General features: G+C 42.7%; 1 protein-coding gene across 3 annotated transcripts in view; it reads right to left on the reverse strand.

Moving 5' to 3' along the window:
- dnah6 (dynein, axonemal, heavy chain 6) overlaps positions 1–15,314 on the reverse strand; it is a 408,231-nt gene that overhangs the window by 329,589 nt on the left and 63,328 nt on the right. For all 3 annotated transcript variants that reach the window (XM_072258211.1, XM_072258210.1, XM_072258212.1), the window contains 2 exons: positions 9,308–9,428; positions 843–994 (listed from right to left, as the gene is read on the reverse strand). In XM_072258211.1, the coding sequence (XP_072114312.1) occupies positions 843–994; positions 9,308–9,428 (273 nt within the window). The remainder of the gene's footprint in view (positions 1–842; positions 995–9,307; positions 9,429–15,314) is intronic.

The raw sequence follows: 15,314 nt of genomic DNA on the forward strand, positions 1-15,314 counted from the left end.
GTGGGATCTCCCAGTGGCCACCCATTTTAATTCCACTTCCCATTCCAATATGTCCATCCCTGGCCTCTTCCACTGTCATGATGAGGCCACACTTAGGTTGAAGGAACAACACTTTATATTCCGCTTGGGTAGCCTCCAATCTGATGGCATGAACATCAATTTCTCATACTTCCAGTAATGCCTCCCACCCCCCCAACAACTTCACCATTTCCCATCTCCCTTACCCTCCCTCACCTTATTTTCTTGCCCTCCCAGTGCCTCCCTCTGGTGCTCTTCCCCCCATTTTTCTTTCTTCCATGGCCTTCTGCCACTTTCACTAATCAGCTCTTTACTTCATCCCTCCCCACCAAGATTCATCTATCACTTGGTGTTTCTCTAACACCCCCCCCCACACACCTTTTAAATTTACTCCTCAGCTATTTTTCTCCAGTCCTGCCAAAAGGTTGCCGAAGGCCTGAAACATCAGCTGTACTTTTTTCCATAGATGCTGCCCGGCCTGCTGAGTTCCTCCAGTATTTTGTGTGTGTTGTTTGGATTTCCAGCATCTGCAGATTTTCAATTGTTTATGACTCTGGTCTTGCTGGCTGAAAGTATTATTTCATCTAATCTCATGAAAAGTTAAAAAAACTCTCTCTCTCTATGTATATATATAAGCAAATTGAAAGGAAGGAAGGATCTAATGGTCCTCCATTTTGGTGAAAGGATGTTTGTTCACATTACCTACTAATCACTTTGATTCACTTTTACTCAAATGATGCAGCAGAAAACCTAAATCTGGATGATTCACCAAATGCATATCATTAAGAGACATTAAATAAATGATGATAAAGGCCAGTGTTTACCTTCAGACACAGCAGAGGTGATGGAATTAATTTCTCCTTCAGAGAGGTGTTGTTGATTAGCAACAATCCTAATTTTTTATTCTGCTTAATGCTGACAGCATCCTCATGTTGTTTGTGGTATTTCTCCAGCCAACTCACAAAGAAATAGATATCTGAATTAAAGGTAAACACTATATTTTATGTTCCAACATTAACAAATAACACAAATAAAATTTGAATTAAGGAAACTTTTAACATAAAACATTTGTATACATGCTACCAATCTGCAGATTCAAATTCAGATAGGAAAAATCCCATAACGTGCAGGTTAGATTAATTCTTTATTCTTTTCTTCATTACAGAATAGGTTTAAAGAGGAAATTAATATTTAGTGGTTTTGATAAAGTACATGGGAGAAACTGTTTCCTCTGCCAGAATTCACAGTATTGTATTTAGCAAGAAAAAAGTTGTTAAGATCTTAAATACACACCCTACAAGAATGCAACAGGCAGATTAAGTGTGACTTTAGAAAAGGAATTGGATAAACACTTGAAAGGGAAAAGATATCAGTCTATGAGAAAGAACTAAGTTAAAATTGTTGAGGATTTTAAAACATAGAGGTTCTGAGGAATGTTTGGGGCGCTGATTAGGAACTCATTCACAACTCACTTAAAGTTTATATCCAGTATAGAAAGCAATTGCATTATAGTTTGTTCTAATTGTATTGGTGAGAACGTACCTGGAAAATGTGGATATCATTTGTCATCATTTATCTTAATTGATCTTTTCTTCCTCTGCAAAGAAGGTTATACCTTAAAGAGCAGAACTGGAATAGAAGTTTGCCAGACTAGAATGCTAATAGGGCAGACAAGGTTGATGTTTCCCTTGACTGGGATGTTTTGAACTATTTCAAATGAAAGAAGTCAGCTATCTGGGACCAAGGTGAGATGAAATTTCTAAACCTTGAGGATAGTGAACCTTTGAAATTCTGTACACTAGAGGGCCATGGAAATTCAGATACCGAGCATTGTCAAGACAGAAGTCGAAACATTGTTGGACTTTAAAGAAATTAAGGAAAAGAGGCATCAAACTAAAACTCAGCCATGATCTAATTTTAAAATGGAGTAGTCACAAGGAGCCAAATGATTATCCTGCTTCTATTTCTTTTTTTTTGGGGGGGTGGTGGAGAGGGAGAGGGAGAGAGAGCAGCATACACCTGCACAACATCAAAACATATGAAGAATTTTTTAAAATACTCATAAATGATTAATTTACAGAAAATATAAAGGTAAAAGCAGGCATGGTGAAATAAACGTAAAAATTCAGAAAAATCACCCAGCCTTCATAATTTCCAAAGACTGAAAATCATGAAGTTTCAGGCTTAATCGAAGCTACTTTGTAGAGCAGCACAGTGGCACAACTAGAAGAGCTGCTACGTCACAGCTACGTGAAGTATATTCACAGACTTCTAGTGTTGTCAGTATTGAGTTTGCTTGTTCTCCCTGTGATCACTCACTTTGAATTGAATTGAATGATCTTTATTGTAATTATACATAGGTACAATGAAACTCTGTTTGGCTTCCCCTCAGGCAATTAAATAAAGCGGTAGATAAAACAAGACAGTAATAGAAAAACAGTATTAAATAGATAAGTAGCAGAAAATAAGTTGCAACAGCACCAGAATATCACAGTAATGCACAAAGTGCCGTTAGGGCAAGTATATGAGTCCTTAATTTGGTCGCTACAGTTTCCTCATATATGCCGACAACAAGGAGAAGGTGCTTGGGAAGCTGAAATGTCTGAAGGTAGGTAAGTCACCTGGACCAGATGGACTACACCCCAGGGTTCTGAAAGAGATAGCTGAAGAGATTGTGGGGGGATTAGTAATGATCTTTCAAGGATCACTAGATTCTGGAATGATTCTGGAAGACTGGAAAATTGCAAATGTCACTCGACTCTTTAAGAAGGAAGGGAGCAAAAGAAAGGAAATTATAGACCAGTTTGCCTGACTTCGGTGGTTGGGAAGATGTTGGGGTCTGTTATTAAGGATGAGGTTTCGGTATACTTGGAAGCACATGATGTTCAATTTTCAGAAGGCCTTTGACAAGGTGCCACACATTTGTCTGCTTAACAAGATGGTATTACAGGAAAGATACTAGAATGGATTAAAGATTGGCTGACTGGCAGGAAGTAAAGAATGGGAATAAAGAGGGCCTTTTCTGGTTGTCCGCCAGTGACCAGTGGTGTTCCACAGGGGTGGTGTTAGGACTGCTTTATGTTATATGTCAGTGATTTGGATGACAGAATCAATGGCTTTGTGGCCAAGTCTGCAGACGATACGAAGGTAGGCGGAGGGACAGGGAGTGTTGGCGCAGCAGGGAGTCTGCAAAAGGATAAGACACATTAGAAAAGTGGGCAAAGAAATGGCAGATGGAATAAAATGTAGGAAAGTTTATGGTCATGCAATTTGGTGGAAGGAATAAAGACTTGGACTATTTTCTAAACAGGGAGAAAATTCAAAAATCAGAGGTGCAAAGAAACTGGAGGACTACTGGACCACTCTTAGTTTGATTTCTACCCTTTGACTTTTTAGGCATGGATGACCCTACCAAGAGCCAAAACATAAAGCCCTGACTCCAGCCAACATAGCTCTCCAGGTCGCTGAGGCATGCAAGCTCCTGCATGGTCAACTGTATCACATCTGCTCTCTGTAATCGGTCAATTTCTTCTTTTACCTTTGGGCCTACTGCACATGGTACTGGACAAACCTTGTAAAATTTTGGCTGGTTGAAAACCTGCTGATGCTTTTGTAATAAAGAATTCATTGCAGGGTTCCTTCCAATGCAGGACATCACTGATGGCATCTTTATAATCAAATTTCTGCCCTGCAGGTTAAGTTATTGCTCCCCCCTGACGACATGCATGGGTGAGTGCAACAGGTCCCCATGGTGAACCAGTTTTGCCGTAAACACTCCATGCATGTCCACATTATCTCCAGCATTGCTGAGGAACTTCGAGTTCAGTAGTTGTAATTTTGGAATCTGGCGCAAGGATAAATTACTTACCAAAGTGAGGGCTGACCTACATCCAGTTCAAATTTCATGGGCAAATTCTCCACTGTAACTATAACCAAGTAAGGAGACTGGTTTTGCTGGCCCATGTCATGGATTTGGAAAAGAGTGCCCACTTCTTCACTCCAGCCATCTCTTTGCGTGGAGTTGATGGTTGAATTCTGCCATTTTCTCATGACGTGTTGCTTAGCGAAGCATGCCTTCACGGGATGTCCTAACTTCTGACAGAACAGTTATACTGCCTTTTAATACTTGCAATTGGATTATTGGGCATGACTTTCCCTACAGTGATGGCATCACTAAGGAGGCTTAATTGATCTCTGTGGAGACTGAAGCCTGTTGGTCGGTATCCACTGTCAGACATTGGCATATGGACTTCTGGAAGGGTAAGATGAGAGAACACAAACCAATCATCATAAAGGGATCAGAAGTGGAGAGAGTGAGCAATTTCAAGCTCCTGGATGCCAAGCTCTCTGAGGATTTAATCTGGTCCCAATCTATTGATGCAGCTATAAAGAAGGCAAGACAGCAACTATATTTCATTAGGAGTTTGAGGAGATTTGGTTTGTCACGAAAAACATTTGCAGATGTACTGTGGAAAGTCTTCTGACAGGCTGCATCACTGTCTGGTATGGTGGGGGGGCTGCTACTGCACATGATGAAGTAAGTTGCAGAAAGTTGTAAAATTAGTCAGCTGCATCATAGGTACTCTGTAGTCTCTAAGACATCTTCAAGGAGCGGTACCTCAGGAAGGCGGCATCCATCATTAAGGACCTCATCACCCAGAACATGCCCTCTTCTCATCGTTACCATCAGGAAAAAGGTACAGAAGCCTGAAGGCAGACACACAGTGATTCAGGAACAGCTTCTTCCCCTCTGCCATCCAATTTCTAAATGGACACTGAACCCACAAATACAGCCTCATATTTTTTTTATATTATTTCTGTTTTTGTGCTATTTTTAATTTAACTACATAATATACATAAAACTACTTACTGTAATTGATTTACTTATTTATTTTTTTCTATAATATCTTGTATTGCATTGTAATGCTGCCACTAAGTTAGCAAATTTCATGACATAAGCCGGTGATATTAAACCTGATTCTGATTCTGATGTTCAGGAAGGGGATCTTGCACCAACAGTACAGTTTGAATCAGTGGTAATGGGAGTGGCTGAATCTGTGGATCATGCTTTGTCCCAGGACAGATAGTGCTTTTCGCTCAGGAGGCTCTCCTATTTTCTCCTATATTGGATTCCAACGAACAAAGCTTGGATAAGCATTGCTTCTTCAAATTTGCTCAGGGGAATTTCTTTGTACTTACATTCCTGTGCTGCTAACAAAGCAAAATCAAATCAAGTTTAATTATCATTCAACCATACATGGATACAGCCAAATGAAACAGTGTTCCTCTGGGGCCAAGGTGCAAAACATACACAGCATATTCAAAATAGCTAGCAAAAAAAAATATATAGTCCAAGATCCTGACCGACATGTCCTGCAAATTGATGGTACAATTCCCGGCAATCCAACATGTCATTCCACCAATAGGACACTGGAGAAAAGCACTCATGGGAGAGACTAGGTTTAATCTTGTGATGAAATCATCTACGTTTTTGTCAAGGGTCTGTCGCAGTTGTGAGAACCTGAAGAATGCTGTTAAGACGTTGTTCTGAAACCTCCAAACATTGACCAAAGCCTCAAATGTGTTCTGTCAGTTCAGTTTCATTCTGTGTACAGAGCATTGGAGTATTTTCTGCCCGAATGTGGTGCAACTTGAGCTTTACTGCTTCCTCCAGTTTTGCCACTGGTGTTAAAAGTAATAGAATTGGATGTTTTCCAGGAAGATTTTATTCCATTGCAGTCAGGTTCCACTGGTCAGTTTTTCCATAGCTGCAGCCCAAAATTCTTGTTTTGATCCTCGTTGCCAAAATGAAATGTATGCGTGAAACAATAAATACAATGAAGTAGCATAATCAAATGTTTCTACTGGGTCATGTTAGCACAGCACACAATGGGCAACTTACAGCACAGGAGCTATGAATCGGGCCCGCAGAGATGAAAGACATGTGCAGTCAGAAGTGAAAGCCTGTGCCCAAAAGAGAATGCCTCCCACAGGTAAGAGGCCCAATCAATTCACCACGCAATCGGTTGGTTGCATGCGCACTCACCACAATTTTGTCAACGATCTGAAATGGTACAATGTGGATTTCCAGATGGCATTCAACAAGATTCTATAGGATAACCTTTCATAAAAAATGCAAGTAGATAAAACTGGAATGAGCCTATTGTCTTAAATAAAAAATTAGTTGTGAAATTAAAAGCAATGGATAACAGATATGTTCAAAAATTTCAAGATTGGCACTCAAGTATTTGTGGGGCCATTAATTTTTACAACACTTACAAATGACCAGGATGTTAAGTTATTTGGCCATAGATCCAAGTTTGCTGATGGCTCTAAATTAGCTGGCATTGTTCATTGTGTCGATGAGAGCAGAAAGTTGAAGTATAAAGATAGCATAAGTGAATAGAAAAACCGAAGCTGATGAAATTCAACACAATGGAATATGAAACAATGCATTTTGAATTTAGTAAGATGGATGGATCATATTCGAAGTTCAGGAAGCAAAAACCTGGTAATAACTAAAGGTTCGTGAACAGGCACAAAATTGGGGCTTATAGACTGATTGGCTTATCACTCAAAAAACAGGAATATCTTAACACTTCTATTGTGCTTTGGGTAGATCCTTTCCAGAAGGATACTGCATCTAAGGAAAGATATGTTGGTTTTGGAACATGAGAGCAAGGTTCCATAAATATTCCTTCTAGCATTCAACTGAAAAGAACAAGGCTGAAATATTTTTCAGCAACTTCAGCTAGTAGCACTGAGTAAATCATTCATTGATCAGAGCTCGAAGTTTTCGGACATCTCAGAGTCGGACTGTGGTCGGGCATGGCAGGGAGAGTTTTCTTCCTTCTCCCGTCTGCGTGAGATGTAGGATGTTCGAGAGACTTTGAACTTTTTTACTGTGCCATGACCTGTTCTTCATCAAGTTATGGTATTGTTGCACTGTTGTAACTATATGTTATAATTATGTGGTTTTTGTTAGTTTTTCAGTCTTGGACTGTCCTGTGTTTCTGTGATATCACACTGGAGGAATATTTTATCATTTCTTAATGCATGCATTACTAAATGACAATAAAAGAGGACTGTGTGTCCTCACAATCTAATCTAATTCATCCTTCTCCTGTGATCACCAGAATTACTGGAGTTGGTAGTTAGCCAATTCTTCCTATGTGTTATCAAGAAAAGGCTGATTGCATTATATACAGCACAAGCTACAGTCCTTGACAATATCCAGTGATAGCGTTGAAGATTTATGTATGCTCTGAAACAAATTGTAATTACATTCATGCTGTCTGGTGTAACCACCTCATCGAAGATTGCCCAGTTATGATATAATCAAAATGTTGATGACGGAGCATTCAGTAATGGCAAAACAATTGAATGTTCTGGTAGGATGATTACACCCTCTTGTTGGAGATGGTCATTAACTAGCATTTTAGTGGTGTGATTGCTACTTCCTAATTATCAGCCCATTACTGTATATTGTCTAGGAACCTCTGCAACAAAGTCCTAATCTTAAACTTTTAACAATACCCCCCCCCCCAGATGATTGGTGGATCACTGGCAGCTCAACATAGCCTCTGACAAGTTACACTCATGACGGACCAGGTAGGCGACAGCTGTCCAGCAGAACGACCAATCCCAGACAACCTAGGGGAGGGCTGCCAGCAGGCCAGGGCAGCAAGGTCTTTGCCAGGCCTCCTGCTTCAATCTAAACGCCACAGGCTAGGCAGGATGTTCCTCTGAGCCATATATGAATTCATTTAGTGGAAACATTTCTACATGATCACCGTTGACTTCAGTTTCACAAGGACTCCTTGATGCCACACTCAGCAAAGTCTGCTATACTCATTGAGACAGCACAGAAACATAGTCTTCCATACCCCTCACAACTATGTAGTATCTAAATTTCTCTTGAAGGTTGAAATAGAACACGTATCCACTACTTTCCTGGCAGCTCATTCCACACTCTCACCACCCTTTGAGCAAAGTAGTTTCCCCTCAGGTTCCCCTTAAACACTTCACCTTTCACCCTTAACCCATGACTTCTAGTTCTAGTCTCAGCCAATCTAAGTGATAAAAGCCTGCTTGCATTTACCCTTTCTATACCCGTCATAATTTTGCACAGCTTTAAGTTCCTCAGTATACACATCACCAAGGACCTCACGTGGTCTGTACATACTGGCTGTGTGGTGAAAAAAGCACAACAGCGCCTCTTTCACCTCAGACGGTTGAAGAAGTTTGGCATGAGTCCCCAAATCCTAAGGTCTTTATATTGAGAGCAGCCTGACTGGCTGCATCACTGCCTGGTATGGGAACTGTACTCAATTGAAGGACTCTGCAGAGAGTGGTACAGACAGCCCAGCGTATCTGTAGATGTGAACTTCACACTACTCAAGACATTTTCAGAGACAGGTGCATAAAAAGGGCCTGAAGGATCATTGGGGACCCAAGTCACCCCAACCACAAACTAATCCAGCTGCCAACATCCAGGAAATGGAACTGCAGCATAAAAGCCAGGACCAACAGGCTCTGGGACAACTTCTTCCACCAGACCAACAGATTGACTAATTCGCGCTGATGCAATTATAGTTCTATGCTATTTTGACTGTCCTGTTGTACATACTATTTATTACAAGTTACTATAAATTGCACATTGCACGTTCAGACAGAGATATAGCGTTAAGATTTTTACTCCTCGTGTATGTGAAGGATGTAAGAAATAAAAGTCAATTCAATTTAGTTCAATTCAATGTGCCAAAACCTCTCATTATGACCTTATCTACCTGTGACTTCACTTTCAAGGAATTATGGATCTGTATTCCCAGCTCCTTCTATTCTACCACACTCCTACTACGCTCACCATGTAAGTCCTACCCTGGTTTGTCCTCTCAAAGTATAATATCTCACATATGTCTGCATTAAATTTCATCTGCCATTTTTCACCCCATTTTTCCAGCTGGTCCAGATCCCACTGCAATCTTTGATAGACATCCCCACTATCCAGTATACCCCCAAGTGATTACAGAATACCAAGGAAAAAAGCAGCCACACACTTGATAGTTTGTTTGACAGCCCTGTGCAAAATCTACAGAAATTCTCAATCCTTCCTCAAGTAGTTACCCAAATTCTATGTGTTTTTTCTCATAAGAATTCTGAGAAGCAGGTACAATTAAAACATCTCTGAAAGCCCCTGTGCTTCACAACACTCTAGTACAATTTCAAATTTAAAAGACCAAATTAGGTTTATATCAGAATTAGCCAAAAAGGGCACAGACAAACATACCATGATCCTCCTCCTTAATAGCTTTCAAATCGAGACTTTCATTTTCCTGATAGCATAACCGAAATGTTTCTAATATTTCTGCAAATGTAAATGCTGCACGATATCCCTCCTCAATACACTCCTGAAAAAGAAAATTATAAAATAAATATTTATGAAATCATAACAAAATGGAGGGATGTTAAAGGCTGATTTATACTTCTGTATAGTAGCCTACGCCATAGCCTACGCAAGTGGCCTACGCTGTTGTGAGCATTTATACTTGTGCATTGCTGTGTCTGCATCGCTCTGCAATTCACTGCCAAAACGCTAGTTGGCGGTGGGGTTTCTATGCCACTGTGTTGAGTTTCTTCGTGTTGAAACTCAACATGAAGAAACTCAAACTTCAAACAATGGCGACTGAAACTGAAGGAGGGTGAATTTTCTGTGCTTGCCCGGCCACTGAGAGACATGGACGAGGAAATGCATTTCAAATATTTTCTGATGTCAGCAGGTAGATTTGACGATTTGATTCATCGTCTCCAACCATTTATTTCACATCAGTGTACGCACAGTATATTCAGAGACTGGCAATCACCATTCGAGTTTTAGCTTCAAGTGGAAGTCAACAGGCTGTAGCAGCTAGCTACAAACTGGCGTCAAGCACAGGGTCCTCCATAATTTCACAGGTCTGTAAGGCTTTATGGAAAGCATTGCAGTCAGAGTTCCCCCCCTGCTCTTCAGTTGCCCAATGGGAAGCTTTTGCAGCGTAGGAGGAAATGCGATGCTACCAAGCGGACCAATCACAGTTGTTGTGGTCTGCATCGCCGCAATGCGTAGTTACATTTTTGGGGAGGTGCGCATCAGGCTACAGCATAAAGTACAGCATAGGGTATGGCGTAGGGTACGCGGCTACGTCGTACCTACGGCGTCGATTTGACGCAGAAGTATAAATTGGCCTTAGGAATGTAAGTATCTATAAAAATGTTCTCATTATTTGGCTTTCTTTACTTGCATTGCAAACATTGTGCAAACATTTTTCTGTTGTTTTAATAATCCATAATTGCAAATCTTATAGAGTTTGTCTAAACCAGCCTTGGGATATCTAAAATGTTGCTGTTGAATTGCACACTCCTTTCTCACTTGGTATAGTGGACAATGATTTTATTGTGCAATAAGTCAGTAAGATCTTTAAATTTTTAAATAGCATTTGTATGACTCTTTCTGCAAATTTATCCTTAAGTTGAAGTAGGGAAGCAATGTGGCTTCTTTGTCAAGCAAAGCTCCAAACTAACCATGAAAAAGAGTCAGGACCAGAAGGAAGGCAGCAAGATGATTATTAGGTATTGTTTAAGTTTCCTCAAATATCTTTTCCTGGGTCTTCTACACTATCTATAATGCATCAGTCTTTGTATCATCTAACTCACTAATTTACCAACCAACCTACCATCCACAGTTTCATCCAAGTCAATTATATCATAAACAACAGTGATCCCAATACCGATCTCTGTGGAAGTCACTGACCTCCAATTAGAATAACTTCACTGACCAGTGACCTTTGTCTATGGGCAAACCATTTCCAAATTCAAGAAGCCAATTCACTGTGGATCCCATGCATCTAAATCTTCTAAATAGTTAATTACTGCCTGTTATGCTGCTGGCATTTAGGGCATTAATGAAGATCCTCCATCTGTGTCTGCCCTTGGCCATTTTCTCCATTGTGCCCCAGGTATAGTTCATTTCTGCCTCTGCGGTAAGAAGCCAAGTTGTCTTTGATCTCCTGCGTTTTCTCTGCCCTTCAAGGGTCCAATGAAGTGCTGTGTTGTTGATCGAATTGGCCTCTCTTCTCATCACATGCTCAATCCATCTCCAACGTTTCCTCATGATGATTGTGGCCATGTCCTCTTGGTGACACTGAAGTAGGCCATGATTGGAGATCTTTCTTGGCCGGAAAATGTGAAGGATCTTCCAGAAGCTCATGGAGTGGAATGACAATAATTTGGCGGCTCCCTGTCATGCACCAGCATTCTGACCCACTCTGGAGTGTGGACAGAACACAGCTCTGGAACAGCTTCACCTTGGTGTTGACACTGTATTTTGCTGATCCACATACGTTGCTCATTGATCCAAAGAAGTTTCTAGCTTTGCCGTGTCTGCACTGAATGCAATCCTTGACCCTGCCATCCTGCCGAATGATGCTGCCCGGGCAGGTGAATGTGCCGGAGCTGGGTAACCCAACGCCATATGCCTTGACAGGAGTAAGAGACTCTAAATTGATGGTCCTAGTCTCAGTCCTTTTCTGGCTGACTCTGAGTCCAACCCATCCTTCAAAGGTATACGGGTACCGAATTTTCTCTTGCATGTGCTGGTTTCAAAGTGGTAGTAACGTGAGTCAAGGTCTTCTAAAGTAGAGAAGACCGGTATAAGTAGAGACAAGTCCACTTAATGCCTCTCTTCTCATCTTTTATTTGCTTCATAACCCAGTCAATCACCAAGTTAAATAATATCACTGACATAGTCATAGTCATACTTTATTGATCTCGGGGGAAATTGGTTTTCGTTACAGTTGCACCATAAATAATTAAATAGTAATATGTAAATAATGCCAGGAAATGTACAGGACCAGCCTATTGGCACAGGGTGTCTGACCCTCCAAGGGAGGAGTTGTAAAGTTTGATGGCCACAGGCAGGAATAACTTCCTATGACACTCTGTGTTGCATCTCGGTGGAGTGAGTCTCTGGCTGAATGTACTCCTATGCCCCACCAGTACATTATGTAGTGGGTGGAAGACATTGTCCAAGATGGCATGCAACTTGGACAGCATCCTCTTTTCAGACACCACCGTCAGAGAGACCAGTTCCATCCCCACAACATCACTGGCCTTACGAATGAGTTTGTTGATTCTGTTGATGTCTGCTACCCTCAGCCTGCTGCCCCAGCACACAACAGCGAACATGATTGCACTGGTCACCACAGACTCGTAGAACATCCTCAGTATCATCCGACAGATGTTAAAGGACCTCAGTCTCCTCAGGAAATAGAGACGGCTCTGACCCTTCTTGTAGACAGCCTCAGTATTCTTTGACCAGTCCAGTTTATTGTCAATTCGTATCCTCAAGTATTTGTAATCCTCCACCATGTCCACACTGACCCCCTGGATGGAAACAGGGGTCACCGGTACCCTAGCTCTCCTCAGGTCTACCACCAGCTCCTTAGACTTTTTCACATTAAGCTGCAGATAATTCTGCTCACACCATGTGACAAAGTTTCCTACTGTAGCCCTGTACTCAGCCTCAGCTCCCTTGCTGATGCATCCAACTATGGCAGAGTCATCAGAAAACTTCTGAAGATGACAAGACTCTGTGCAGTAGTTGAAGTCCGAGGTCTAAATGGTAAAGAGAAAGGGAGACAAGACAGTTCCCTGTGGAGCCCCAGTGCTGCTGATCACTCTGTCGGACACACAGTGCTGCAAGCACACGTACTGTGGTCTGCCAGTCAGGTAATCCAGAATCCATGATACCAGGGAAGCATCCACCTGCATCGCTGTCAGCTTCTCCCCCAGCAGAGCAGGGCAGATGGTGTTGATCGCACTGGAGAAGTCAAAAAACATGACCCTCACAGTGCTCGCTGGCTTGTCCAGGTGGGTGTAGACACGGTTCAGCAGGTAGACGATGGCATCCTAGTCGGGGCTGGTAGGCGAACTGGAGGGGATCTAAGTGTGGCCTAACCATAGGCTGGAGCAGCTCCAGAACAGGTCTCTCCAAGGTCTTCATGATGTGGGAAGTCAATGCCACCAGTCTGTAGTCATTGAGGCCGCTGGGGCGCGGCGTCTTCAGCACAGGGATGAGGCAGGACGTCTTCCACAGCACAGGAACCCTCCGGAGCCTCAGGCTTAGGTTGAAGACATGGTGAAGTACTCCACATAGCTGAGGGGAACAGGCTTTGAGCACCCTGGTACTGATACCATCCGGTCCTGCAGCCTTGCTTGGGTTGAGATGTTTCAGCTGTCTTCTCACCTGTTCAGCTGTGAAGCCCACCGTGGTGGTTTCGTATGGGGAAGTGGTATAGTCATGAGAGCAGGGTGGGGGACTGTGAGAAGGGGTAGGAGGGGAGAGTGGAATATGTGTTGGTTGGGAGCCGACAACAGATGACTCATGTGGGGGATGGGCGGGGGCCACAATGTCAAATCTGTTAAAGAACAGGTTAAGTTCATTGGCCCTGTCCACACTGCCTTCAGCTCCTCTGTTGCTAGTTTGCCGGAACCGAGTGATGGTCCTCATTCCACTCCAGACCTCTCTCATGTTGTTCTGCTGGAGTTTCCACTCAAGCTTCCTCCTATACCTGTCTTTACCCTCCTGATCCTGGCTATCAGGTCCCTCTGTATTGCCCTCAGTTCCTCCCTATTTCCGTCTCTAAACGTCCTCTTTTTAGCGTTCAGGATGTCATTAATGTCCTTTGTTACCCATGGCTTGTTATTTGAATAACAAAGGACAGTTCTTGTCGGAACATTGCAGTCCACACAGAAGTTGATGTAATCAGTGATGCATTCTGTGAGCCCATCAATATCCTCTCCATATGGCTCACAGAGTGCCTGCCAGTCTGTCATCTCAAAACAACCCTGGAGCGCCTTAAAAGCCTCCTCCGACCATTTCCTCACTGCCCTCGAGGTTGCAGGTTTACTCTTCACCAGAGGCACATAGCAGGGTTTTAGATGCACCAGGTTGTGATCTGACCTTCCCAATGGGGGGAGGGGAGAGGAGCGGTATGCATCCTTAACATTAGCATACATCAAATCCAGAGTCCTCTCCCCTCTGGTTGTACAGCTCACATACTGCGTGAAGTTGGGCAGTGTTCTAGCCATGGTAACATGGTTGAAGTCGCCCGAGATGGTAATGAGGGCAGTCGGGTGCTGGATTTGTAATCTGGCTATGACAGTGTAAATATGTTACACGCTGACGCTGGGTTGGCAGAGGGAGAGATGTACACAACAACCACAATTGCATGTGAGATTTCCCTTGGCAAATAATATGGCCGGAGTCCAACAGCAAAAATTTCACTATCCAGGCTACAAACACGTTCCTTGATCGTAATATAACCAGGATTTCACCATCTGTTGTTTACCAGAACAGCAAGCCCCCCTCCTTTACGCTTACCACTCTCAGTGCAATTCCAGTCAGCCTGAACGGTCTGGAAGCCCTCTATGGAAATGTTTTGATCGGGTATGTCCTTGTGCAGCCATGTTTCAGTAAAACACATAACACTGCTCTCCCGAAATGTTCTCTGACTCCTGACAAGCGCTGTCAACTCGTCCATTTTATTGCCTAGAGATCTCACATTGCCCATAATGAGAGAGGGGAGACACGGCTTATAACTTCTTTTCTCCATAAGCCTCTGTTGTCTCGACCTGGTCCTCTTCCCTCGCCTTTTTGATCCCCCTCTGCATCCTCTGTGTGTTTTCCTCCAGATTTCAGCAGGGGTGTCCGCCGCTCTGTTCGCTAAACCAGCCGGCATAAGCACAATCAGCTGGTCCCTGGAATAAACAATGCGACCATACTGCTGCCACACTAATGCGACGTGTCTGAATGTAACTATTTCCTAAAAACCCAAATAAAACTCTCTCCACCAGCATGTTAGAGAGGGTGCAGCTTCAACGTGTTACCGTGAAAAAAAAATACAACAAATAACCTGAGTTACAAAAGTTTAAAAAGTAAGAAAAGTAAGAAAACTATACGGAGTGACTGTAACAGGCTACATGCATGACCGGCGCATGCACACATATCCTTGCCTCGCTGATATCCTTGACATCACACAGCCTTGCCTTCAAGAGGACCACAACCTTGTTGTAGGGTTTGGAGGCTTGCATGCCTCAATGACCCAGAGAGCTATGTTGACTAGAGTCAGGGCCTTGTGCTTTGAGTTTTAGTAGGGTCACCCATGCCAAACAGGTCAAAGGGTAGAGTCAGACTAAGAGTGGTCCACCGGTCCTCAGGTTCTAGGGTTCAGCTCAGACCTAACAATCTTGACTGGTCA

The sequence above is a fragment of the Mobula birostris genome, chromosome 5 (genome assembly GCF_030028105.1).
Source record: "Mobula birostris isolate sMobBir1 chromosome 5, sMobBir1.hap1, whole genome shotgun sequence".
In the NCBI taxonomy this organism is placed as follows: Eukaryota; Metazoa; Chordata; class Chondrichthyes; order Myliobatiformes; family Myliobatidae; genus Mobula; species Mobula birostris.